This window comes from Phyllostomus discolor, chromosome 5 (genome assembly GCF_004126475.2).
Source record: "Phyllostomus discolor isolate MPI-MPIP mPhyDis1 chromosome 5, mPhyDis1.pri.v3, whole genome shotgun sequence".
NCBI classification, from domain to species: domain Eukaryota; kingdom Metazoa; phylum Chordata; class Mammalia; order Chiroptera; family Phyllostomidae; genus Phyllostomus; species Phyllostomus discolor.
The window spans coordinates 31,765,645-31,792,777 of record NC_040907.2 but is presented as its reverse complement, the minus strand read 5'-3'; the positions used below and the strand labels follow the sequence as shown (position 1 = coordinate 31,792,777).

General features: G+C 45.5%; 2 protein-coding genes across 6 annotated transcripts in view; one reads left to right on the top strand and one right to left on the bottom strand.

The window, feature by feature from the left end:
• The window catches only part of LRRC41 (leucine rich repeat containing 41), an 18,109-nt gene extending 14,559 nt beyond the window's left edge, over nucleotides 1-3,550 (top strand). For all 5 annotated transcript variants that reach the window (XM_028513456.2, XM_036026019.1, XM_036026021.1 and 2 more), the window contains 6 exons: nucleotides 650-910; nucleotides 1,465-1,629; nucleotides 1,736-1,834; nucleotides 2,356-2,478; nucleotides 2,666-2,741; nucleotides 2,847-3,550. In XM_028513456.2, the coding sequence (XP_028369257.1) occupies nucleotides 650-910; nucleotides 1,465-1,629; nucleotides 1,736-1,834; nucleotides 2,356-2,478; nucleotides 2,666-2,741; nucleotides 2,847-3,066 (944 nt within the window). In that variant the 3' untranslated portion in view covers nucleotides 3,067-3,550. The remainder of the gene's footprint in view (nucleotides 1-649; nucleotides 911-1,464; nucleotides 1,630-1,735; nucleotides 1,835-2,355; nucleotides 2,479-2,665; nucleotides 2,742-2,846) is intronic.
• On the bottom strand, nucleotides 3,187-27,133 carry RAD54L (RAD54 like). The gene is made up of 18 exons (XM_028513459.2): nucleotides 26,454-27,133; nucleotides 26,269-26,355; nucleotides 24,630-24,749; nucleotides 17,933-17,993; nucleotides 17,070-17,205; nucleotides 16,557-16,626; nucleotides 16,149-16,437; nucleotides 15,400-15,524; nucleotides 14,936-15,086; nucleotides 10,508-10,634; nucleotides 9,184-9,258; nucleotides 8,939-9,069; nucleotides 8,285-8,395; nucleotides 8,002-8,125; nucleotides 7,588-7,666; nucleotides 7,085-7,264; nucleotides 3,974-4,137; nucleotides 3,187-3,878 (listed from the first exon to the last, which is right to left on the bottom strand). The coding sequence occupies exons 1-18, from the start codon at nucleotides 26,454-26,456 to the stop codon at nucleotides 3,668-3,670; spliced, it is 2,244 nt and encodes a 747-aa protein (XP_028369260.1). The 5' UTR covers nucleotides 26,457-27,133; the 3' UTR covers nucleotides 3,187-3,667.

The window sequence follows — 27,133 nt, the reverse complement described above, 5'->3', positions numbered from 1 at the left end:
ACTTACCCAGTTCCCATTATGTTATCAGGCTATATAGGCAAAACAAGATCAGTTGCTCACTGTCTAGCGCAAAAAAAAAAACACCTTATTTTCTAAGTGCTGGGTGAGGTTTAGTTGAATGGAAAAAATCAGTTGGAGTCACATTAGTCCAAGGGGAGATAAGAGAGCGGATTCCAAAGAATGATCAGCATGGTGGCATTAAGCAACTTTCCTAACCTGGATCTAACTCCCTTCTGTGGGATGTGATTATCCTTTTCTGCCCCATTCCTACTCAATGAATCTTTTGAAGTATTCCCTCTTGGATCACTGTCACTCTCCTCAGTTCTCAGATATTCCCATGACCTATAGTAAAAGTCCAGGGGCCTCTGCTGTGTGGGTCTATCACGTAGGTGGCAGCTACATGCTGCTCCACCACATCCCGTCTTTTGTGACTCTGCCCTGACTAATGCTTGAAGGCATAGCTCAGTAGAGTAGACATCAGTTTGCTGGTTACCTGAGGAAAAAAGCAAGACAATGGATGAATAATTGAGACAAATGATTTTAAATCTGATCCAAAGCTCAAGATTTGGTAGTCATCAGTAGAAATATTTGGACCTGTCTCTGAATGTTACCCTTGCTGACACTCCCGCATGACTCTTTCCTGCCACAGGCCTGGGCTCTAACATCTTCCGCCTGCTGGACAGCCTGCGGGTCCTGTCAGGCCAAGCTGGATGCCGCCTCCGTGCCCTGCATCTCAGTGACCTGTTCTCACCACTGCCCATCTTGGAGCTGACACGTGCCATTGTGCGAGCCCTGCCCCTACTGCGGGTCCTGTCTATTCGTGTTGACCACCCCAGCCAAAGGGACAACCCTGCTGTGCCAGGGAATGCAGGGCCTCCTAGCCACATAATTGGTGATGAAGAGATACCAGGTGAAGCACTGTGCATGTGTGTCTTGTCTCCATACAAATGTGCAGCTGCATTTTTGTGGGGAAAGCAGGAAGATCTCTAATTCAGTCTAATTCAGGCCCACTACCACTCATTCCTGGCTTATCTGGAATCTGCTCCCTCTTTATCCAATTACTAAAGATAACCCTGGGTTGGACCACTCCTTGTAAGGAGTGACCATGGCAGATCAGCCTGCAGAAAAAGGATCTGAACCGAGAACAGAACTGTTAGACTAAATTAGATCCCCCTGCTGTATGTACCCTGAATTCCTGTATGTCTCCACTACCACCATTCTGCACACTTTATTATATTTGCTTATCCAAGGAGTCTAGTCTTTCTGGACTAAAAGCTACATAAAGGACTTAATTTCCTATTTAGTGCTCTATTCCCAGAACCTAGGACAGGGCCTTGCATATAATATATATGCACTCAAAGACAAGTAGACGAGACTTTTTTAGTGAGTCCCTTAAGGACAGAATAGGACCTGCTATGGGAGTGAAAGAGATGGCCAGCTGGAATCTTATCTCCTTATACCCAGAAAACTGCCTGGAACAGCTAGAGATGGGATTTCCACGAGGAGCCCAGCCAGCCCCACTGCTCTGCTCAGTACTGAAAGCCTCAGGTTCTCTGCAGCAGCTGTCCCTGGATAGTGCCACCTTTGCCTCTCCCCAAGATTTTGGGCTTGTGCTACAGACACTCAAAGGTAAGAACCAGCTAGAATGGTCAAGGGAGGGGAGTAGGAGGGGAGCTTGCATTCTTCAGAAAAGCTATTAAGGCCTATGGCCTCTGCCCCCCCCCCCCACCCCCAGAATACAACCTAGCCCTGAAGAGGCTGAGCTTCCACGACATGAATCTGGCCGACTGTCAGAGCGAGGTGCTCTTTTTGCTACAGAATCTGACTCTTCAAGGTAAGTCTTTCATCCAGAACCTGGGGCATTCCTGAGTTCTTAGGGCTCCATCACTGTCTGAGTAAGCCACTTTTCCTGGCCTTACGTCAACTATAAAATGGTTATAGAGCCTGCATGGCCTTCTAAAAGATCCAAAACTCAACTCTTCCCGTACTACACATGGGAAATTATTCTTTTAGAGCACCTCACCCAAAAGTTCTTACCTTTCAGTAGCTGAACAGAAGTCACAGTAGAGTGGGATAAATGTGCTGTCATAGACTTGTCTAATCCCTAGCCCTACAAAGAGGGCAGCCAACAGATGAGGGAAAGTGGACAGAGAATTGTCCGTGCAGAGAAGCTCCCTACAGTGAACACCTAGGATTAATCTCTGGCTTGGATTTTGATTTAGCTCTAGCCTTACCTGTGGTCTTGGACAAAATTAATTTTTCTTTTTAGGCCCCTATGAAATGTTTACCCCCTTTGCTAAGGGCAGCACCAGCCCTAATGCAGCCATCAGAATTTATTCTCATTTCTCTTGACAGAGATTACCTTCTCCTTCTGTCGTCTGTTTGAGAAGCGCCCGGCCCAATTTCTGCCTGAGATGGTTGCTGCTATGAAGGGCAACTCCACATTGAAGGGCCTCCGGCTGCCAGGGAACCGCCTGGGTAGGGGCAGGGCCCTGGCAATGGAGAGGGAGAAAGGGAAACAGCCAGTCCCTTGACCTAGAAGCTCACAAACCTCCCCACTGGGAACACGGGCTAGAATATAGTTGTGTGTTGGGACTTAATTAGGCTGGGATACCCTTATTCCCTATTCTTGGGTGGTTACCAGCATTTCAACCCTTCTCCCCAGGAAATGCTGGCCTGCTGGCACTGGCAGATGTTTTCTCAGAGGACTCGTCCTCCTCTCTGTGTCAGCTGGATATCAGGTACACATTGAAGGCTGAGGGGAGGAAGGGGACAGGGGATAGAAGGGCAGAAGCACACCAGGGATTAGTTGCTTCCTAGGTGCCTAATCCATCTCCCCCTACCAGTTCCAACTGCATCAAGCCAGATGGACTTCTGGAGTTCGCCAAGCGGCTGGAGCGCTGGGGCCGTGGAGCCTTTGGTCACCTGCGCCTCTTCCAGAACTGGCTGGACCAGGACGCAGTAACAGCCAGAGAAGCTATCCGGAGGCTCCGGGCCACCTGCCATGTGGTCAGCGACTCGTGGGACTCATCCCAGGCCTTTGCAGATTATGTCAGCACCATGTGATGGGGCCCATGCCTCACAGGCCCATGCTCGGTTCCATCAGCTTGTGGGGACTGAGGCATGGGCTGCCCAGAACTCCCAACCAATTCTGTCTTTCTCTTTCTGCCACTTTTTTCTCTGTTTTCCTTCATCCCTTGCACTGAGGTTCTGGAGGCCTTGATGGGGCCCAGCAAAAGCATTCCCAGAACTGGGTTTAGAGCCTTTAGGCCCCTTACTCAGTAACCTGATAACCCTGGGCCAGGAGGTTGCAGTGATCATCAGTCACTGAGAACAGCCCCCTTTCCCCTGCCCCGAGTTCCTGCTTTCCCACCTCAAGCAGGTACCCAAGCTTTAGAGAAGTGTAGAAGTGCCCACTACCAGACCTCTTCTCTGCTGGGCTCATCATGTTGCTCTCAGGCCTCAGTCCCTTTCATACCTTTATTCCTTTCTTTTTTTTTTTTTTTTAACCAAAAGTTTTTCTTATAAAATAAATTTTGGGCAAACATCATGCAGCCCTTCTTGATGATTCTTCTCCCATAGAACAAAATTCAGCAGGGCCCTATGGAAAAGGAAGCCCCTTTCCCTCTCCTTCCTCTTTAACAGCTACACCCAGGCTAACTGGGTATCAGTGGAGGCCCCGCTGCTCCTCGTGGGAACGCTGGTGGAAGACGAAGGTGATGGCAGTGGAGGCAGCATCCCAGGTAGCCTGGAGTACCTCATCCCTGAGCCCCCGCTTATCAGTACTATGGTTCCATTGAGCCAGGTCTGAGGTGCAGTCAGAGCCATCAGGGGGTGGCCTGACCTGGTGGTTGTTGATACAGCGGCAGCAGCGCAACCTGGAGGCAGGGGACAAAGCTGTGGTCACTATACATCCCATCTCCATGCTGTGCAGGAAGTTCACCAATAATGGCTGGCAGGGCATTTCACCTACCTGTCATGTGTGTCACTGAGGCTAGCCTCATCCAGGGTAAACAGCTCCTTCAACTCGCCCAGAGAGAAGTGCCGCTCCACATCCTGCTCCTCGTCTACCACACAGCTACTCAGTGCCTTCTTGTGGCTCTGGCGCTGAAAGATCTTCTCCTCGATGGTTCCTGCCTGGGAGAAGATGGTGGGAGCCAGGGAAGCAGGGCTAAGTCATACCCACACCTAGGGGGCAGGAAAACCCAGGGACTTAAACTATAGCCCTCAAGAGAAGGAGAGAGAAATGAAAAGGAAAAATCCTGCAGCAATACCTCTGCTCAGCTGGGCCCATTACCCAGTTTGTCTCTTGGGAACATGACTTGTGCATGTCTGCCCACCCAGAATATTTTCTGTACCAATGATATTTTCACAGCCTGGCTAAATCCCTTCAGGGTAAGCTGAGATTTGTCTAGAGCAGTTTCATCAGACTTCCACACCAAGCCCAAGTCTCACTTAGTAACTGTTACTTGGGTATCCTATGTTAGACGCTGTGTAACACTAGGGTATAAAGAAGAATCAATATGATCCCTATTCTTGAACTCAGACTAGTGGAACAGACACACACTTAAGCTGATTGGTATAACAACAGATTTCTGTATAGACTACCCAGGAGCCCACAACAGGGATGGTAGAGTGGAACAGTGTTGAAAGGAAGAATGAGATGGCCCTTAACTTGAATCTTAAAAAATGAATCAGTGATTTACAAGGAAAGGTAGAAAGGAAGGCATTCCCACCAGAGAAACAAAGGAATAAGTCTGACCTAGTGGGGGACTGAGTTCAGCCTATCTAGAGGACAGTGGAAGTGCGGTAAGAGTTGGGACTGAGAAAGTCAGCAGAGGCCATGATGGAGAAGCTTGGATGCCAGGCTGAAGAGTTTAACCTTTTCCTAGAAATGATAAGCAAATTCAGAATTTTTGGAAAGTTCATTCTGGAAGCAGTATGTGAAAATGGGTTAGGATAAGACCAAAGATAAAGAATTAGGAAGATGCCAAGATATCCAAGTGAGAGATTATGGTGACTTTAGCATGGCATGGAGAGGAAGGTTAGATTAAGGAAATATCAAGAAAGTAAAAACAATGGTAATTGGAACATGGTCTAGTAGGATGATTATCCTACAAATTTTGGGTTGGGTAGATAATGGAGCCATTAAATGACAAAGTTCAGAAGGGGAGCATGTTTTTGTCATGATGTATCTTAAGTGCTCAGGTGGAATGAAATGTACAGTAGGTGATATATGAGCTAAAAATTTCATTGGAGACGTGTCAATATAATGAACATATATAGTCACAAAGGTAGGAAAACCAGAGTGGAGTTTCCAAAGAGAAAAGAATTTTAAGATTAGTAGTGAATAGTGTCAGATATACAAAGAAGGAAAAATCAAGAGTCTCTTGTTTTGGCAATTAGAAAGCCAATAATAGTACATTCAAAAGCAGGTTCAATAGCATAAATAGTGTGATGAGTGAGTCGAAGATGAGGTAAAGTTATATCTGTAGGCTTTGGAAAAATTTGACAGTGAACAGAAAGTAACCCAAGGTAGTGGCTACAGTAAGACAGCATTGAGAAACTTTTTTTTTTAAAGATTTTATTTATTTATTTTTAGAGAGGGAAGGGAGGGAGGGAGGGAGAGAGAGAGAGAGGGAAACATCAATGTGCGGTTGCTGGGGGTTATGGCCTGCAACCCAGGAATGTACCCTGGCTGGGAATCGAACCTGGGACAGTTTGGTTCCCAGCCCGCGCTCAATCCACTGAGCTATGCCAGCCAGGGCGAGAAACTGTTTTTAAGGCAAGAGCTACTTGAGTATGTTTGTAGACGTCAGAGAATAAAGGAGAAATTAATTAACTAAGAAAAGAAAGGATGGAAAGTGTTCTAGAACAGAGCTGGAATGATGAATCTCAAACAGAGGAAAGGCATGACCTTCCTCTGAGATGGGATGCACAGGTGTATAGATTTACGGAAGACAGGAAGCGGGCAGAGAGAATTCAAACCTGGTAGCTTACCCCCCCCCCCCCCCCCCCCCCCCGTAAAGCAGAAGGACAAGGTCTCTGCAGAAAAATAAGAAACAGGGTTAGGAAGGAAACTTGAGAGCAGTGCTGAAGGCTTGAAGTACCTGCTGAAGGAAATGAGATATGGCCCAGCCCAAAATAGTGAACCTGAATTTGTGGTAGTATCAATCTGTAAATGCAAATTTATCTGGTTTAGAAGCTGAGAATAGCTGTAATGATCCAAGTGAAGTAGGTATTAGGGAAGGAGTACCTGAAAGGACGTACGGTAGGGATCAGGCTGAACAGAAAAGGTAGTCTAGCTAGATTTCGGGACTGAGGACAGGGCACTAGGGACATTAGGTTGAAGCAGATGTACGAGGTATAAAAAAGCTGAACAGATAAGAAGTGATGGCTATTACCAATGATAACTATTAAAGTTTTGGGTACTATGTAAAGTTCTGGTACTGTTAAAGTTCCACAGTGTAGCCTCAGGAGTAATTAAAAATAGGGAGAAGTCAAGGAAACATGAAGGCCAGAGTGCTGGATAACTGCATGCTCCTTGAAGTCCACTAGCATGACCGTGGATTTGGGGAAGAAAGAAAGAATGAGCTGGTGTCCAAAGTAATCCATGAATTAGGAAAATAGCAGGAGGTAGATTACTGAAGATAGGAAAAGAGGGTATCAAGTCAGTCAGCATGAGCTGCAAAAGAGGAACTATAGGGTAGATGATCTGCGTGATCACGGAGAACTTGGAAAATGCCAACACCGCTCCTCAGCACCAAGGGACATGGAATATAAGAAGACTATGAGGCCAAGTGGGAGAGCAGAAATCAGGTATGAGGGAAAGCAGGTGCCCTGTGAAAAGGATGGGGCCACAGGGGAGTTTGTTAGCTAATGAACAGGCATCCAGAGGGCATTGTAAGAAGGGTTTTAGGGAATGGGGTAGCGAGAACAGAAGAATAAATAAGGTTCCAGGTTAAGCCCTTGGCCAGTGCTAGAGGGAGAAGGGCCAAAGAGAGACACTGAAAAGCAATCCAAGTTGGTCTTGAAGGTCTTGTTCCATGACCCACCCCCACTCTGACCACAACTCCATCCTTACAGACAGCAGGCGGTAGATATAGCAGGTCTTCTTTTGACCATCACGCCAAACCCGAGCCATGGCTTGTTCATCATTTGCTGGGTTCCAGTCAGGGTCAAACATGACCAGTCGGTTAGCCCCAATGAGGTTGAGGCCACAGCCTCCAGCTTTGCTGCTCAGCATGAAGACAAAGTCAGGGCTCTGGAAAGAGAGGAGCAGGAGAAAAAGAACCCTTTACAGTCTGAACTGGAATCCTACTCGGCCCAGTGAACAGTTCTCTCTTGGTCTAGTACACATAGTACTCTTAAGACTAATTATGAGGACCACCAGTTTACCCACCACCCAACCTCCTAGACCACTAAGTCAGGTCCCAGCTCAGCCATCACCAACAAGCCTAACCCTGCCACACACCCACGTGAAAAAAAAAAAAGAAAATTCAGGAAGACCCTAGGACAGAGCCCTCTTATATCTTCTCTTTCACTGTGTCACTACATTGGGGGTGTGGGAATGGGCTGTGCATTTACCGATGGACTGTTGAAGCGCTCCACAACCTTGGCTCGCTTCTTAATGGACATGGTGCCATCCAAGCGAACATATAAGTACCTAAAGGGAAATCCAAAGATCAAAACCTAAGAAGAATGCAGAATTCCTTGGAGCCAGAGCTACTGAGGGGAGTGAACTAACCATGTTTGAGACTGTTCACACACAGCCTAAGGCTCCCACTCCCAAAGGGAGGGGCAGGAGCTAGAAGCCAGGAGTCTGTCTGATGGGAGCACCTGAAAGACCAGGGGCTATTCTGCTTGGGGATGAAACTAGCACCAGAACATCCATAAGGAAAAGTCCCTCCTGTACCCACATCCACCAATCAGAACACTTACTTTTCCTAGGGGAACAGTAGAGAGGCACCCCTTTGGCAGCCTAGTTAAGCTCTTCCCTACCTTCGAGCCCGACAGAGCTTCTCAAAGAGGTCCAATGTTTGGGTATAATTGGACACCAGCACTACTTTGTCACTGCTGCGGCTTCGGGTCACCGCCAGGATGTAATCAAGGACCAGCATCTTACCTGGGGAGATCAGCACTATTAGCCCTCAGCAGGTCATCCCAATGACCCACAACTCTTACTCTTGATATCCTGCCTTGAGTCAAGGTAGGTCTAGAACAACGAGACGGTTTCCCATCCCTCCTCCCAGAGAAACCAAAAAACTGATAGGAAAGGTCCCACCTGACAGCTGGGGCTCTAGAGCCTTGGAGCTATAACCAGGGGGGAATATGTCCAAGGCACCTTCGAAGCCATCCTCCTCTTGTACACACTTGTCATAGATTAGAGCTGGATCTAGGGGAAAAAATTAAAACCAAAATGCCAGCTACATTGCTTTAGAAAGTTCCCACTTCAGTGCTCATTAGAACACCCCCTAGAAGCCTACCCGAAAGACCTTCTTCAGTACCAGATTTGCTTGGTCTCAAATTCCAGCGTGCAGTCAGTGCCTTCTGGGACCATAAATGGACAATCTTGCTCACTAGGGTGTTCTCCCAACAAGAAGGGAGCTATACCAGAGGCATTAAGGTGTGTTATTTTTTCACCTGTCCAACATTTTATATGCACATGTATGTACAAACACACTTATTACACACATAGTGCTATATATACCCATAGCATCAAGAATGGGCTGCGCTGAGGACAAGCTAAATTTTTCAAAGCAAAGGGTCTGGTTTACAGAGTGCACAATGCAGGGCTCACACCTTGGGGAGGGCTGGAATCACATGTGGCCCCTATGAGGACTCTGGATAAGTATTCGTAAAGGTGGCTGGATCACCTGCAGGAGCCTACCCTTTCTTACTCACTCACAGAGGACCTCAGAGCATGGACACAACTCACGATTACAAAGCTTCTTTAATGAGGTGATGGAAGAAAGGGAAGATACACTCATCTTGCCCTCACGCAACTCTTCTGCTGGCTTGGCCTGCCTCAGAAACTTCTGGTATAGTTCAGTCTGAAGGGGTGTCAGCCTGAAAAAAAGGCAGCTGGGTCAGTGGGAAGCACTGAGCCACACTCTGGCCCTCTAAGGACAACTCGAGAGCTGGGCTTTTACCCTCGCCATACCCCTAAGTTGAGTTCCTTACCTACAACAAACCACCTGCTCGATCTTCACAGGCAGATATTTAGAAAGGATATCAGATGTCCTCCGTATCAGACACCTGGAGAGAACAGGATAAAAAGGTAAGGAGCTGGTGAAATGGCCACACAAACTACTAGAATAAAAGTTACCATCCAAAAGACCAAGACTGACTCTTTTGTAGTATCAAATGTCAGAGACCCATCAGCCCTATGGCAAAGATATCTATGTTGGGGTCTCAGTCACAGAAACAGAGACCCTTTCAAACAGTCTAGTTTTGACTGACAACTCTTTCTCCTCCCTTTCAAAAGGTTAGCTGTTCCTCAAGAAGAAGCCAAGGTCTCCCATTGAACCTGGTGCTCTGGCTGGGAAAGCAAGCTCTAAACCACTAAGTCCTTAGGGGAGTTTCTGCATTTGCCCAAATGCCTATTGTCACATGGCCCAAGACTCAATGAAATTAAGCCCATACCTCCTGGCAGACCAGGAAGAACAACAATCAGGAACCTAAGCAGCAGCTCCTGACACACTGACTCTCCTTCCTGTCATCTAAAATTGGGAGTGAGCAGGCCCTGGTGAGGTAGCTCAGTTGGTTAGTGTTGTCCTGAAACACCAAGGTTGCAGATTTGATCTCTGGTCAGGGCACATATAAGAATCAACCAATGAATGCATAAATAAGTAGAACAACAAACAGATGTTTCTCTCATGAATAAATAATAAAAAAATAATAAACAAAACTGAGAGTGAGAGGTGGCAGTTGGGAAGGGCAGGGCTCTTCAGTTGGGAAGGGCAGGGCTCTTCAGGATGTAAATTACCAAGTATATCTCATATGTACCTATAACAGAGGAGTCCGGAATGTACCTGCCCTCCTGGCTATGTGGCCCCCATGGAAAAAGCCCTTTCACCCAGGGATCCACATTCATCAGATATGCTCCTACTTGTCCAAGGCTACGAAGCCTGGGAAGGGAAGCCTGGTTCTTTAGGTCTAAGACCAAATGACAGGAAACTTCTGAAATATTAACAATGCTCCAAGGGATATTTTGCTCAGAAAGTCCAACAGTGTCAGAAAAGAGGTTCCTTGGCAGGTTGCTAAGCAATCCAAAGCCAGACCACAGGCCCAGGCCAGGAAGAGAGCAGGGACTTGGCCTGCAAGAACCCTTCATTTATTAGTGACTATAGTCAAGGCACAGATCCCACTCCCTTCCTAGAATCCCAGCCCTCATAGTCCAAGGCCCCAAAAGATCAGCCTTGGATGGCTTAGCTGGCAAATCTGATGAGCTCAGTTGGGGGAACCCAAAGAAAGCTGCTGCCCTCTAGCCCCACCCTGCCGTTACCTATTCACAATGCTGGTGAGCTCCCGCAGTCGCTCCTCTCCCAGCTGCCGATCTGCCTCACTGGCAGCTGCGTCTCTACCCTTCAAAATTGGCAACTCAAAATGCTTCTTGAACTCATGCACAGTTCCTAAACACAGGAGAGAAGGGAAAATTAGAGAGTGTAGAAAAAGAATGATTTTCCCATTGCCAGTAACAGCAGATCACTTTGTTACAGACCAACCTTCCTGCCAAGACCAACAAAGCTAAACAAATTACAGGCAATTTGTTTGAATGAATCAGGGAGCTACCAAAGCATGGAAGACTGAAAAGGCCAAATAGTGAGATAGTAGATTAAAATCCAAATATATAAGTAATTACATTAACTATAAATGGACAGAATAATCCAATAAACAGATAATCCAATTGTCAGCCTGGATTTTTTTTTAAAGAGCCCACCTATATGCTGCTTATAAGAGATGAAGCAGCATGTATCAGTGCCAGGAAGTTCACGCTAAAGTGTAGATGAGCCTTGGAAACTGTACGCCAAGTAAAAGAAGCTGAAAACAGAAGGTCCCATATGATAGGATTCCACTGTTATGAAATACCCTGAATAGGCAAAATCACTGAGACAGAAAGCAGATTGGAGGTTTCCAGGGCTTAGGGATAAAGAGGAAATAGGGGGTGACTGCTAAATAGGTATAGGGTTTTCTTTTGGCCAGAAATAAAAAGATCAGGCACCTCACAAAAGACCATATTAAATACCATTCAACTTTATTCAACATTAGGCAAGTACAATGAGATATCACTAAACAACAATAAAATGACTAAAATCTTTTTTAAAAATTTAAAGATAAATATTGGTGATGATATAGAGCCATGGTCAACAAACTACAGCCACGGGCAAGCCAACTATTTCTATAAATAAAGTTTTATTACTCTGGCTGGTGTGGCTCAGTGGATTGAGTGATGACCTACTAACCAAAGGGTCACCAGTTCGATTCCCACTCAGGGCACATGCCTGGGTGTGGGCTAGGTCCCCAGTTGGGGGCATGCAAGAGGCAACCAATTGATGCTTCTCTCACATACTGATGTTTCTCTCCATCTCTTTCGCCCTCCCTTCCCATCTCTCTAAAAAGAAATAAATCAAATCTTTAAAAAATTAAAGTTTTATTAGAACACAGCCATGCCCCATTAGCAGAGCTGAGTAGTTGTGACAGAGACAATCTGGCCTGTGAGCCTCTAGCTGTTTTGGAAAACAAACTGCTGACCCATGATGTAGAGACACTGGAATTCTCATACTCTGATGGTATAACCACTTTGGAATGTGATTACAGAGCTGAACACATGCATAACATATGACCCAGCAATTCCACCCACACTTTGAGGACAGAGAAATGCATACTATGCCTAGGTAAAGACATACACAAGAATGGTCACAGCATCATTATGCAAAAGAATAATAAATTGGTCTGGCCAGTGTGGCTCAGTGGGTTGGGTATTGTCCTGCAAATCAAGTGGCCAGTTCAACCCCTGGTCAGGGCACAGAGGTGGGTTGTGGGCCAGATCCCAGTTGGGGCCATGCAACAGGCAACCAATTGGTGTTTTTCTCCCTCCCTTCCCCTTTCTCTAGAAATAAATAAAATCTTAAAGAGAAAAAAACTGGAAACAATGCAACTGTCTATCAACAGTAGAATAGATATATTCATTAAAGCCACTTAATGCCACTTAGTTGGACACTAAAAAATTATTTAAAAAGGAAAGAAACTGCCCAATACAGTCTGCTCTGAGGCCAAAGCTCTTGTGAGGCAGCTAGGACGTGATGAACAAAACTGTCTGAAGGAAGCACAGTATTTTCATCCACAGCTCACAGTGACCCCATGTCCTAGATATGTACAGCCTGCCACCTCTGCAGTGGAACATGGCCAGACTGCGGAAATCCTAGCCACAGCAACCAGACAAAAGGAAAAAATAAAAGGCATCCAAATTGGAAAGAAGGGAGTAAGACTGTCATTATTTGCAGATGACATAATACTATATATAGGAAACCCTAAGGAGTCTACCAAAAAAATCCTATTAAGAACTAATAAATGAATTCAGTAAAGTAGCAGGAAACAAAATAAATATTCAGAAACTGGTTGCATTTTTATATGCCAGTAATGAACAATCAGAAAAATAAACTAAGAAAACAATCCCATTTACAACTGCACCAAAAAAAAATAAAATACCTAGGAATACATTTAACCAAGGAAGTAAAAAACCTACTCGGAAAATTATAAGACATTAAAGAAACTGAAGAAGGTACATAAATGGAAGCATATACTGTGCACATGAGTAGAAAAAATTAGCATTGTTAAAATGTCCACACAACCCAACCCCAAAAGCAATCTATAGATTCAACACAATCCCTATCAAAATACTAATGGCGTTTTTCACAGAACTAGAGCAAATAATCCAAAAATTTATATGAAATCACAAAAGACCCTGAATAGCCACAACAATGAAAACAGAAAAACAAAGTGGGAGGTATCATGCTACCTGATATCAAACTATACAATAAGGCCATAGTAAGCAAAACATCATGGTTTTAGCATAAAAAGACACATAGATCACATAGATCAATGGAACAGAACAGAGAATTCCATATGGTCAATTCATATACAACAAAGGAGACAAGAATATACAGTGGGGTAAAGACACCCTACTCAATAAATGGTGTTGGGATTACTGGACAGACACATGCAAAAAAAAAAAATGAAACTAGACCACCTTCTTACATCACATACAAGAATAAACTCAAAATGGATTAAAGACTTAAATGTTAAGACTCAAAACCATAAAACTTCTAGAAGAAAACATAGGCAGTAAACTCTGACATTTCTCTTAGCAATATTTTCCCTAACATACCTCCTCGGGCAAGGGAAACAAAAGAAAAAACAAATGGGACTGCATCAAACTACAAAGTTATTGCACAGCAAAGAAAACCATCAACAAAACAAAAAGACAACCTACAAAATGGGCAAAGACATTTGCCAAAAATACATCAGATAAGGGGTTAATACACAAAATTTATAAAGAACCAAAGAAACAACCAATCCAATTAAAAAATGGGTATAGGACCCAAAAAGATACTTTTCCAAAGAGGATCATACAGAGGGCCCCAGACTCATGAAAAAATGCTCAGCATCACTAGTCACCAGAGAGATGCAAATTAATACCATGATGAGATACCACCTCATAGCTGACAGAGTGGCTATCATCAATAAATTAACAACCAAATGTTGGCAAGGATATGAAGAAAAAGAAACCCTTGTGCACTGTTGGTGGGAATGCACATTGGTGCAACCACTATGGGAAACAGTATGGAAGTTCCTCAAAAAACTAAAAATGGAACTGCCTTTTGGCCCAGCAATTCCACTGCTGGGATTATATCCAAAGAAACCAAAAAAACTAATTTGAAAAGGTATATGCACCCCTATGTGCACTGCAGCTTATTTACAATAGATAAGATATGGAAGCAACCTAAGGGCTCATCAACAGATGAGTGGATAAAAAAGTGGTGGTATATATAATACACAGTGGACTATTACTTGGCCATAAAAAAAGAATAAAATCTTACCATTTGTGACAACATGGATGGACCTAGAGGATACTATGCTAATTAAAACAAGGCAGACTAAGAAAGACAAATCCATAGATGAAGTGAAATCTAAAGAAATAAACAAAACAAAACAAAAACAGACTCATGGATGCAGAGAACAAACTGAGAGTTGCCAGAGGGGAAGTAGGGATAAAAGACTGAGTGGAAAAGGTGAAGGGATTAAAGAAGTACAAATTGGTAGTTACAAAATACTTATGGGGATGTAAAGTTCAACACAGAGAATATAATGAATAATATTGTAGTAATTATGTATGTTGCCAGGTGGGTGCTTGAACTGTTGGGGGGAATCATTTTGTGAATTATATAATTGTCTAACCACTATGTTTTATACTTGAAGCTAATATTAAAAAATATTATGTCCTGACTAGTGTGGCTCAGTGGGCTGGATGGTCCAGCAGTCACAAAGGTCACCGGTTAGATTCCTAGTCAGGGCAGGCACATGCCTGGGTTGCAGGCCAGGTCCCAGGTTGGGGGGTATGTGAGAGGCAACTGATGGATGTTTCTCTCACACATCGTCGTTTCTCTCCCCCTCTTTCTTCTTCCCTTCCCCTCTCTCTAAAAATAAATAATATCTTTTAAAAAATAATATTGGATGGCAAATGTAATTTAAAAGTAAAAATTTTTTCAAGTAAGACCAGAATGGACCTTGCTGAGTTGGTCAGCAGAGCCAAGGCTCTCCCTGACGAGAAAAGTCTTCCTACAAGCACAGCTAGCATTCTCTCTTTTCTTTCCTCAGCTAGAGTTACAGGTAAGGCTCCCCGCTAATGTAGCCAACAGAGCTGGATTCTCACCTAGGATGCCTGAATTAACAAAATGTACCAAGCTGAAATACTCGAGGAGATCATTCTGGATGGGAGTCCCCGAGATGAGCACCCGCCGGCTGGTGTTCAAGCTGTCCAGGGCCTGATAAGTCTGATTCTCAGAGTTCTTGAGCCTGTGTCCCTGAAAGGAAATTAATTCTCACTTAGGCCTGGGCACAGTGCGGCACTGCTAATGGTAGCAATGTCTTGTGTAGAGGATCCAGCCCGTGGCCATCAGTCCATAGCACCTCGCCCTCATCGGAGTTCCAAACACTGCTTACTCCCTCTTTTGACAGATTGACCTCATGGGCTCTCCTCCCACTTGTCTCCTCCAAAGCAGCCTGCCCTGTACTCAGCATTCCCCAGTGACTGACACAGCCCCAGGATGGCAATTCTCAGTGAGGAGCGTCTGACACACTTTCTCCTTACCACCGAGACCTTTGAGAGTCAAGTACCTCGTCACATATGACCAGTCCAATACTCCCCTTCTGGAGGACTCCAACATGAAGGCGGAATGTCTCATAAGAAATTATGAGAATAGGAGAAGGCACTCTGGCTCCACGCTGGTTCATGAATCCTTCTACAACAAAAAAGGCATCAAGGAACAAATTTTACAATATCTTAAAGAAAAACCCAGTCAGGGCACATGCCTGGGTTGCAGGCCAAGGCCCCCAGCAACCACACATTGATGTTTCTCTTTCTCTCTCTCTCCCTCCCTTCCCTCTCTAAAAATAAATAAATAAATAAATAAATAAATAAATAAATAAATAAAATCTTAAAAAAAAAAAAAAGAAAGAAAGAAAGGAAAAGAAAAAAAGGTTTGGCCCTGGCTGGTGTGGCTCAGTGGATTGAATGCTGCTGGCCTGCAAACCAAAGGGTCACCATTTTGATTCCCTGTCAGGGCACATGCCTGGGTTGCAGGCCAGGTCCCCAGTTCAGGGCATGCAAGAGGCAACTGACTGATGTTTCTCTCACACATCAATGTCTCTCCCTCCCTTCCACTCTCTCTGAAAATAAATAAATCTTAAAAAAAAAAGTTTGCTAGTTCTTTAATTTAGCCTGGGAATAACTATTTCAATTGTTTTCCATGGAAGTTCTCCTCTGCCACCTCTCATTGCCCTCAACCCTGGCCGTCAGTGAGCACACACGTAAGAAAGGAGCAGGTTATGGGAGGAGCGCAGTCATCTTTGTCAAGGCTCCGTACCCAGCTTTTGATCTATCTCATTCTTAGAGCCTCCATCGATGGCTAGTGGTTGAATCCTCCCTCCAAGCCATTTTCCAACTTCGTTGTACCAGTTCTTCACCAGGCTGGAGGGCGACACCACCACTGCTTTGTCAATTTCTGGCTTGCACTCTGGACTCTGGCGCAAAAGCGTCCACATCAAGGTGATACACTGCAGCGTCTTGCCCAGGCCCATCTCATCAGCCATGATGCAGCCGTGGCTGCCCGGGATGCGCCGACTGGTGACACACTCCCACAAGAACTTCACTCCCTGGGGAAGAAGAGCACCCAGCCCATGCTGGCAACCACACTGCTGTTACTCCAGAGGTGGCAGCCTCCCAGTCTCAGACCCTGGCCCATCCCTCATGCCCACCCCCCACCACCAGTTACCTCTCTCTGATGAGGCCGCAAGACCTTACTGAGAATAGGATCAACGACCACATGGACAGGGAGTTTTTCCCTGAGAAAACATGGCAAAGAAAATATGGAGCTCAGACATGAGCAAGGGCATGCCCTCAGCAAATTGTGTCCTGCTGATCCAGAAGCCAGAGGCAACTGCCTGAGAAAGGCCCTGCTAGGCCTAGTAACCGAACTACAGTAAATTCTTGCTCCACGGAAATTTAGGACAGGGGAATGGGTGTCCTACGTCATCACCTCAACCCTTCCAGCTCCTGAGCTTGGTAGGAAGGGATAAGAAACTCCCACCACACGGACACGTCCACGTGGTCTTTCCCAGGCACTGCCCTTTCCCACTCACACACTCTGTGGACAGTGCAGCAATGACAGTGCTCCGAAAACATGTGCCAGTCCCAAGGATACATCACACTAAAATGCCCCCTGCCCTCCCAGGTATGCACACCTACAGAGGACGAGAACTGGGTAAGAAAACCGCAATGTACATACTTGTCAAGCTTCAGCTGGTCATGGGCGCTCAGTGGGGGAGGCTCATACAGAACCAAGGCACCTTCTTCCAGGGGGTCATGGAGGGCCCGGCGGATCCCAGCCCTTTTGAGGCCCAATGCCCGAGAGCCCAGGGGACCTAGAAACCAACAATCTGTTACATAAGCCTCTAAGTTGAGGAGCTCCAGTAGGCCCAGCTCCAATGCCTGTTCTTCACATAACCTTTCCTAAGCTCCCACGTGACCTAGCTCTCTCCCTAAACCACTCCAAACCCAGTTTGGGCAACTCTACTGGACCATTATCCCAGTCTGCCTCAGATCAGAGTTCTTACTATTTCACTTCCCCATTCAACTACAAACTTTCTGAAGGGCTGGGTCTTATTCATCTCAAGTTAATCCTAGAAAGGTCTAAATCCCTAAAAGAGCCTTTTTGAGACTCAGAAGTCTTGAGAGTCGGCCTCCTTCCTCCCAGTCCCAGTTTTAGCACAACTATGCTCTACACGGGAAGGGAAGCTTTGAAGAACCTACGCCTCCAGGAGAGTCGGCCTCATAAAGAAGATGCCACTGAACTCACTTGGACTAAATGAAACCTCACTCTGGTCCACCAGGAGCTTCCCAAGCACTGGCACATCCCCATCAAGCAGATGACAGGCAGTCATTCTCAGTGGCCCTTGTTGAAGCTATCAAACACAGCCTTCACGAGGCCTCAGGAGTCACCTTGTAACAGTCACCACTGGACTGGCACCTTCAACTCCAAGGTAAGCTTGTATGTACAAAAGCTGAGGTTTTAATTATTCAGGCACATTTTCACATGGCTGAGTCAAAAAGAGGAAGAAAAGAAATGTGAGGTATGCTTTCCATTTTTACCTTGATAATTTGGAATGGGGATTTTGAAAGGCTTTGACAAAATGCTTCGAATAAATGCTTCCTAAAAAGAGAAGAGAAGAAACAGGGATTCAGGAATGTTTGGCGATGTTATGGGATACTATTTCTACAAACGCAGCCTAAGATGTCTATTTAAGTACCATAACACAGCGAGAGCACTGTATTTTGATCACATGTCATTCAGACACAGCTAAACATAAAGAGATGCGCTCCACATTAGGTCTGTACACAGCTCTCATCTTCGTGGCTTTATATGAGGTTCTACAAGTACCAAGGGACACCAGATGACCACCTGCCAGTGTCTAGCCTCAGTCAACCACAAGGCTCATAACATTAGCTCACAAAAGACCATGCCATTGTGGACAGCTAACTATTCCTTAGGGTGTAACACCTTAAGAAGAAGGTATCGCAAAGTTACCCAGACCCATTGCTAATGAGGAACTCCAATATCTGGATTCAACCACTGTCCTACTGGACCACATCTTCCCAAGCATACCTCACATTTCTTTTTTTGTCATATCAGGTCAGCCTATTGCAGTTAATTCCCACATCAGCCTCCCTGAGAACTCAACAGCCCCTCAAAGAGCAGGAGTAACAAGAGTAGCATTAGTAAAGCGATAACATTAACATCAGTAAAAACGACCACAGTGATGAGTAACGATGTACGCCAGATGCAACATCCAGCCCCTTGTGTTCACGTCACCATTGAAGCCTCACCAACAGCTCTACAAAGTCCATACATTACTGACATACCCAGTCTACAGATGAACACATCCAGGCTCAGTCATTACCACTTTCCCAAGTCACACAGCCGTGACAAATGGAGGACTTTCCTGATCCCAAGGCCCTCCCCTGTAACCAGGAGGCAGGCAACGCGGCCCCCTAACCCAAGCTGTTTGAGTGCAGCCACGTGGATCAGCCCAGTCAGCAGCTTCTTGCCACGGGAACGCACAAGAAAGGAACGACATGATAAAGGGGACACAGACAGAGGGCAAGCCAATCACCGAGAAAAAGAATGTGGGCAAAGGGTGACAGGAAGCAGACATACGTAGGTCCTAGAGAAGGGTGGCCTTGGTACTTCCACCTCAGTGTCTGCCAGACCCTGTGCCATCACTTGGGCCTGGCATCAGCACTGAGCGATGGGGCTGGGGCAGCAGAGAAGGCAGGGGAGTCCAGAGCACCACCTCCTGAGCTTCCTCTGACAACTCCCGCCGAGGATCTGGTCTACACACACCTGAGCCCTCTGGGAAATTACAGTAGCCCGCGAACCTCAATGAAACAAGGACTGGAACCCCAGAAAGCAAGGAGAAAACAAGAGCAAAAACCCTAAAGGTAGTTTTAATGAAAACATATTAGTGAAAAAGTAATAAAAAACATTCCTTCTAGCAAAAACGTAATTTAATGGGAAAAAAGTAAGCCCGCCTTGCCCTGAAATTTTTACCTTTTTATTCTGAACCATTTCCATACAGATTATAATTTCTAAAAACTCAATGTACTTTAAATAGGAAAAATATAATTATTATATTTGGCAATCTATTGGAAGACAGAAAAGAATGGTCAGAGAACTGAACTTCATTATCACACTAAATAATGTGACTAAGGCAGGGTTAGAGATAGGCCCAAATTCATTGTTTATTTGTATATCCCTTTGCAGATGAATAAAGTATTTTATTGACTTTTTAAAAAGATTTTATTTATTTACTTTTTAGAGAGAGGGAGAAAGAACAGGAAACAAACATCAACGTATGAGAGATACATTGATTGGTTGCTTCTCACATGCCTCCTACTAGGGACCTGGTCTGCAACCCAGGCATGTGCTCTGACTGGGAATTGAACCAGCGACCTTTTGGTTTGCAAGCCAGTGCTCAATCCACTGAGCCACACTAGTCAGGGCTATTAACTTTTTAATTACCATGATTATTGTAATTATAAATAGCAATAATAATAATGAGAAATTCATATATGAAGGATGATAACAAAAAATCTACCCTCACTCTTACTGGTATGGCTCAGTGGGCTGGGCATGTTCCCACAAACTGAAAGGTCACCCGTTCAATTCCCAGTCAGGGCACACGCCTGGTTTGCAGGCCAGGTACATGTGAGAGGCAACTGATCAACGTTTCTCTCCCTTTCTCCCCCCTTCCCCTCTAAATACATAAATACATAAAGTCTTTAAAAAAAAAAGCTAACCTTAAGTCAAAGAAAAGTAAAAGGAAGGAAATGGACTCAAGTTTCCTTCCTAATTTGGTGTCAATTCTGCCTTCAATTCTAAAATTGAAATATTATCTTCAAGACTATTAATATAGGAGGCTAGATTTGAGGCTCTGAGTAGCCAAGAATTTATGCTCCAAATTTAAAAAGCAAGGCTGTCAATAAAACCGGGAGCCACAGTTTCTATGGGGTGAACCGCAGGCTAGGGCAACTAGCATAGGACACTGCACGAACCCCTGGCCAAAAACATCTGAGGGCACAGCCTGCGAGACCTGCAATGGCCAGCCTCTGGGAACCTGTTCTGGTAATACTCACTAGACTCTAGCAGAGGCAGGAGAGAGAGCATGCTCTCACTTTGTTCATTTAGTTACTGAAAATTCGTATCAGCCTAATCTCTCCTTTATTTCCACCTCTCCCTCACCAGCATTTTAAAAATGCTTAACTGCCTATCTTTTTTTTTAAAGATTTTTAAAGATTTTATTTATTTATTTTTAGAGAGAGGGGAAGGGAGGGAGAAAGAAAGGAAGGGAAACATCAATGCGGTTGCCCCTCACATGCCTCCTACTGGGGACCTGGCCCACAACCCAGGCATGTGCCCTCACTGGGAATTGAACCAGCAACACTTCCACTGAGACACACCAGCCAGGGCTCAACTGCCTATCTCATAAAACAAAAATTCCTTTGACCTTTTATCTCCTCCCCTTGGAACTTCTACAGGGAGTTGTCTGTCTTCCCCTCCTTATCACCCATTCTGCTCTTTTCAACTTCTGAAATGATTCTGAGCAAGATCACCAATAGCCTATATGACCCTAATTCCAATAAATGTACTAACTATCCTTATCTTACTAGACAAAGCTGGCCACTCCTTCTCAGATACTCTCTGCCTTTGACTTCCATGGACACCAATCTCCCACTATAACCACCTCCAACACCCCCCCTCTGGGACTTCACGCTCAGTTCTCTAATGGGCTTTCTTTTTCCTCTGCCTAACCCCCTCAAAAGTCAGTGTTCCACAGGGCTTGGCCCTAGGCTCTTCTGACTGCACACTCGCCTAGACACTACAGTACACTTTGGACATATTAAATATCACCAATATGCTAATGACCCCAGCCAGTACCTCCCTCCTAGGCTCCACACCAACATTTGCAACCACCTTCAAACCTAGACATCCCGCCAGGGTCTAAGGTTAAAGACCTCATTTCCAGGGCTGCACTATGACTTTTGTGGGTCTGAGGCACTTGTGCCTTTGGGGCCTGAAGGGAAGCAGAGTTTATGATACCCCAAAATGTGTCTTTTGGGATATTATTTTAGTCTGGTTATTTATTTTCTTTTTAAATTTTATTTTAATTGTTGTTCAAGTACAGTTTTCTGTCTTTTACTCCCATCCCAGCCCACCCCCACGTCCCCCAGCCTGGTTATTTTTAACAAACAGCAGACTTGGGAGAAGCTCGGAAAACCAAATAAAAGCATATTTCTAAGGGAAATCTATCTGTAAGTGTGTCTGTATCACTGAACCAGGCCTGTCTCCACCAAAAATGAACAAAGCTTGGACTTACATCTGCATACACTTGCTTACTGTCCTTTTCTCATAACTGATTCCACCCCCATCATTTTTTGTCTCTAGCTGAAGATGGTATTTAAGGTGATGGCTTCTGCCAAAATGGCAAGTTATTTAGCTTTCCTGGGTCTCTCCTATGTATACATGAAGTACACATATTACTACATGTTATTAAGAGCTTTAATTGTTCTCCTGCTAATCTGTCTCATGACTATTTGATTATAAATCCAGCCAGAAGAACCTAGGATGGAGGAAAATTTTCCCTCGCTGACAGGTTCCTTCCTCCACAGCTTTCACACAGGCTGCTCCCTCCATCAAGATCACGTCTCACTCACTTCACCTGGCTGAATCCTCGCATCCCTCAGGACTCAGCCTAATCAGCATCTCCCTCAGACTCAGGTGTTCATCCACCTCCAGACTGTTAGGCTCCTGTTTTGCACTCTCACCACACCTGCACTTAATGTCCTACAGTTTACTATACACAGGACAACTTGAATGGATCCTGAATGAAAAGTCCCAGAGGACTACACATAACCACAAAGAAACTTCGTTTCTTTAATACAATCTTTTTTCCTTTCTTTCTTTCTGGTTCAAACTAGCCTCATTCTGCCTCCTGGCTCACCTGCCTCCTTCTCCCTTACATGTTCACTCCTTTAATCATTAAGCCCTCCGGACAATGAGGTTCTTCTGAACAGCACCAAAAAATCTTAGGAACAAGGCCTCTTGTCTGCTAAACAGAGATAAAGTTTCAGACAAACTAGAGATAACGTCTAAGCTTATTGTTTCAGCTCCAGGCCCCCAAGAGCAGGGAAACCAGACAAATTGATGCCAAAGCTGACATCAGAAACAGATGCACTGATCAACTAACTATGCCCTACCCAAGCCCTGATCAGTCGCTAAAGACCACAACCCTCACTCCCTTAGCCACCATGACTAATGATTTTCCCCCTGTATAACCCACCCCCTGGAAGCCACTGGGAGTCAGGTCTTTAAGCATTGGCTCATCTGTGACTCCAGGTACGGGCTGCTTCCTGAACTAAAAAATCCTTTGCCGCAAGCTCCTGTTCATGTCTTATTGAGTGTTGATGCACACAGAAAAGCAGACCCCTTTACTTTGGTAACATATATACCATTTTTTTACAGCTCAATAAACAATTAAACTTAGTGAATTATACATGTATGGTAAAACTATCACAAAAAGCAAGGGAAGATGAACATAATTCAAGATAGTGATTACCTCTGGGGATGGGAAAAGGGATTATGACTTTGATGATGTTCTAGTTCTGGATGGTGGGTGTGTTTTATATATTACATGCTATATATGTATTATTTTGCATTTATCTATTATGTAAAAATGTTTCTGAACACTTGCTGAGTGCACAAATAACCTCCGTCACACATTCCCATTTTTCCTTCAAAACCTTCCTGTAAAGGAAAAACATACTCCTGTTGTGTCCTCTACTCTTTTTTTTAATCCTTTTTTTCTAAGATTTTATTTATTTATTTTTAGAGAGGGAAGGGAGGGAGGGGGAGAGAGAGAGAGAGAAAGATTCAATGTGCAGTTGCTGGGGGTTCTGGCCTGCAACCCAGGAATGTACCCTGGCTGGGAATCGAACCTGGGACACTTTGGTTCCCAGCCCGCGTTCAATCCACTGAGCTACGCCAGCCAGGGCGTGTCCTCTACTCTTAATCCTACACTACTTCACTTCAGATACCACATGTGTGAGTTCTCCACACATCAAGCAAGTCTTGACAACACCTGGGTGTCCTACGATTTAACTCAATTCTGACATTACCTACATGGAGAAAGCATCAGATTCTACAGATTAAGGCTTCATAAGACTGTGTCCCTCCCACCACTTCAGATGCCAATCCCAAGGTCAGGGTGTGACCTGTGGTTCTGTGGACAGGTTATACACTGGGGGTTCCCACAACTCCCTCCTTGGGTTTGATTCATTTACTAGAGCAGCTCACAGAACTCAGAAAAAGTTTACTTACTAGATTACTGGTTTATCTCAAAGGGTATTAAAGGATACAAATGAACAGCCAGATGAAGAAACACAGCGAGGTCTGGAAGGGCCCTGAGCACAAGAGCTGTACCTATGGAGTTGGGGTGTGCTACTTCCTGGAACACGGATGAGGTTCCGTCCATCAACCCATAAGCTCTGGGACCTGAAACTCTCCGAATCTCGCCCTTTTGGGTTTTTATGGAGGTTGCATTACATCAGCATGATTGATTATGCACTGGCCATTCTTTGGTGGGTTGGTTCTCCTGGCAACCAGCCCCAAGGTCAGGTGCTTTACAAAAATCATCTCAATTAACATAAACTCAGGTGTGATTGAAAAGGGTTACTGAAAGGCATCTTTATCCCCCGCAGTCTAGTAAATTCCAAGAGCTCAGCATTACTGTCCCTCAGAAAGTTTGGTGGAAAAAGCTTCAGGTGAACTACTCTGTGATTTTGGATAAGTTAACCCCTCTAAGACAGCTTCCTTAAAAAAATGAGACTTACAGGAGATGATGCACAGACCCTGCCTGGTGATGATTACATTACACTAGAGGCAGCACATGAAAGCTGTAGGATTCCGGTACTTCTTCAAGCCCTGTGCAGAGTCAGAGATGGAGTGGATCCTAGTTCCGATACCCTGCAATAGCCGTCCCTCTCCTACACCCTCATGTCCTCAGGAATCTGAGCCATCTAAAATCTTACAAAAGAAGGGTACTCCAAATCAGCACACATCTCTAAGAAAGAGGCCAGGGCTCTTTCAGTCTCCAGGAGCTGTGTGAGCAAGCCCAAAGTCCCCACCAAAGTCTGCCTGCTGGCTACTCCGTCAAGTCTTCAAGGGTGGAAGCCTGCCTGGGCAAAACAACAGGGCGCGTACATACATCAGCAGGTTGTGGTTCTGACTTACATGCTGATTACTGTCCAGACAGGGCGGTCGATTCGTTAGTTGGGTCAAAGCTTTCCGAAAAGGTGATCGAAAACAATCCTGGCTCTGGGTCTCACTGCTGGATTTCCGTTTCTTGGGAGTCTAGGAGAGAATGATGAGAAATGTGAAGAAGTCTAGAAGACCACAGTGACAACTAAATTGAAAATGTTTAATGTGGGGTGGGGGGGGCGTGGAAGAGGTTATAGGGGAGATAAATGGTCATGGAAGAAAATACAATGAAATAGTGCAAAAAGATAAAATAAAATGCTTATTAAATGCCAGGCAATGTGTTAAAAACTCTTCACATATATTACTATGTATCATTTTCACAGTGATCCTATGTTAAGTGTCCGGCATCCTTATTTAACAGGTGAAAATTAGAGTTTAATGAGTTTAAAGAACTTGCCCAATCTGAGATGGGGCGCTGGAAGAGGTGAATGAAGTGGGTCAGTGAAAGGTAAGCCCACCAGTAGCACAGAGTCACGCTGCCCCAAATCTTTACTCCGAAAACTCCAAGGAATAATTTAGCAACTGTTTGCTTCCCTCCCTGAGTTTCCCAAAGGAGTGACATGAGTATAGCTGCCCCCAACTCCCAGGCCACGGAGGCCATTCTCCAGTCAGTTCATATCATGGCAATGAGGATCCCAGCACCAAAAACATTTTCAGGAGCAACCAGCAGCAGACAGCACCATTTATGACTCAGCTGTACCAAGTGCTGCCCCAGTTCAAGCCTGAGACCCCTGTAAGAGGCAAGGGACAGTCAATGTGCCTCTCTTACAGGTAGAGGAGCCCCCTGTATACCAGTGGTGCAACCATAAAGCAAGTCCAATGAGACACCAGGCAAGAACCCACTTGTACCAGCTTGCCAAGGTATTTGAAGCTTCAATGATCCTGTAAGGCACTCCTGAAATAGAAACACCAAGCCCCTTCCCTCTCTCTACATGCTTTTACTCACATACTACCCCTGCCCAAAACTGCCTTCTAGACTTTCCTTAGGTAATCTCTTCCTCCAAAGTTCCAATAGCCAAGCCCTAGCTTCTTGAACCACTCTCTCTGAAGTAAATGCTACATTGTCCTGTTGATTTTGGTTTACACAGGTCCTGCCTACAGCTAGCCCCAGAAAGCCTCAAGGAGGAAGCAGAGCACAGGGCCAGTTCAAAGTTGAACATACTATATTGTAGTATTAGCAGAGACTGGAGGGGCACCACCCCTCCTGTCTAAGCCTAAGTGAGCTCTGGACTCTGAGGTAAACCCAGCACCCTCTACTACTCTGTGACATTGGGTAAGAGGACAAAAAGCAAAAGAGAAGCCTGCTAGTTGCTGTTGGGCAGTACTTTTTCCCAAGGCAGCCAAAGGCCAGAACCCAATGTGCTTTTTTGCTTTGGAATACCCCTTCCTACCAGGAAAATTGAGTCTATATTAGCTTCTAGTGAGCACCTTGGGGACAAATGTTGTATCTTGTTCACTGCCTGACACATAGTAAGCACTCGTTAAAAGTTTACTGAAAGAGGCTTCTGGAAGTGACCAGGTTTGTTCCATGTAACCCCAGAAACTGAGTCCAGGACTCCTTTCTGCCCAAACACTCCTTCCTTTCCTATCCCCTCAAGGGCAGAGTACTCACCACTGCCCCAGGCTGCCAGTCTTCATCATCCGAGGGTCTACCTTCAGGTTTTCTCTTGGCCAACTGGCTGGGAGCTAAGCTCCTCCTCTGAAAGAAAACGGAAACTGAGCACTGGCAGGAATCTTGCGGCCTGAGTCCATCAGACCCAGGTAGAGACTACCCAGTCTCCTCTAAGCCACACTTACCATCCTAGCTAGACCCAGGTAACCATCAGCCACAAGTCAAAGGCATCCAGCAAGCTGAAAATGCTGAACCAGGACATGGCAAAGAGCGGGCTGCTATATTGGCGAGAGCACAGCTAATTACAGAGGGAGCATGGATAGAGGGAATTCTGCCAGTGACTGGGGTTGGGGCCCAAATTTGAGAGTAGCCGGCTGGTTGAGGCCGGAGAGCACGCCAAAAGGAAGTATCCAAGCAGAGTGTGGGATGCGGGGGGCGATGGCTGGAGTGCCAGGCTGGGCAGAATGGAGTCGGTATAATGGTCCCAGGTGGGCGTAAAGGAAGGGGTAAGCACAGGCCAGGAGAGAGGAGGCTAGGATGAAAACCAGAGGCCCGGGGAGGGAGAGGCGCCAGAGCTAGGAAAAAGGGAATTTCCCCTGTCTAGAATGAAGATGCCAGCCACGGACTAAGGGAGGTCGAGCAGGGATCCAGGCAGGACGATCAAGAGACCCGGGTTTGGAAGGAGGACCCCAGGCGGAGCTGGAAAAAAAACGGCCAAGATGAACTCGGTCCCAGCACTCCGGCTTAACCTTCGTCTTCGCAAAGCGCGCGTTAACAGCCGCCAGAGCTCTCCGGTCCCGCCAGGCCCGGTCAATCGAACCTCCCGCGGTGCTGCGGCCACACCACCCATTGGCTGCGTTCAATG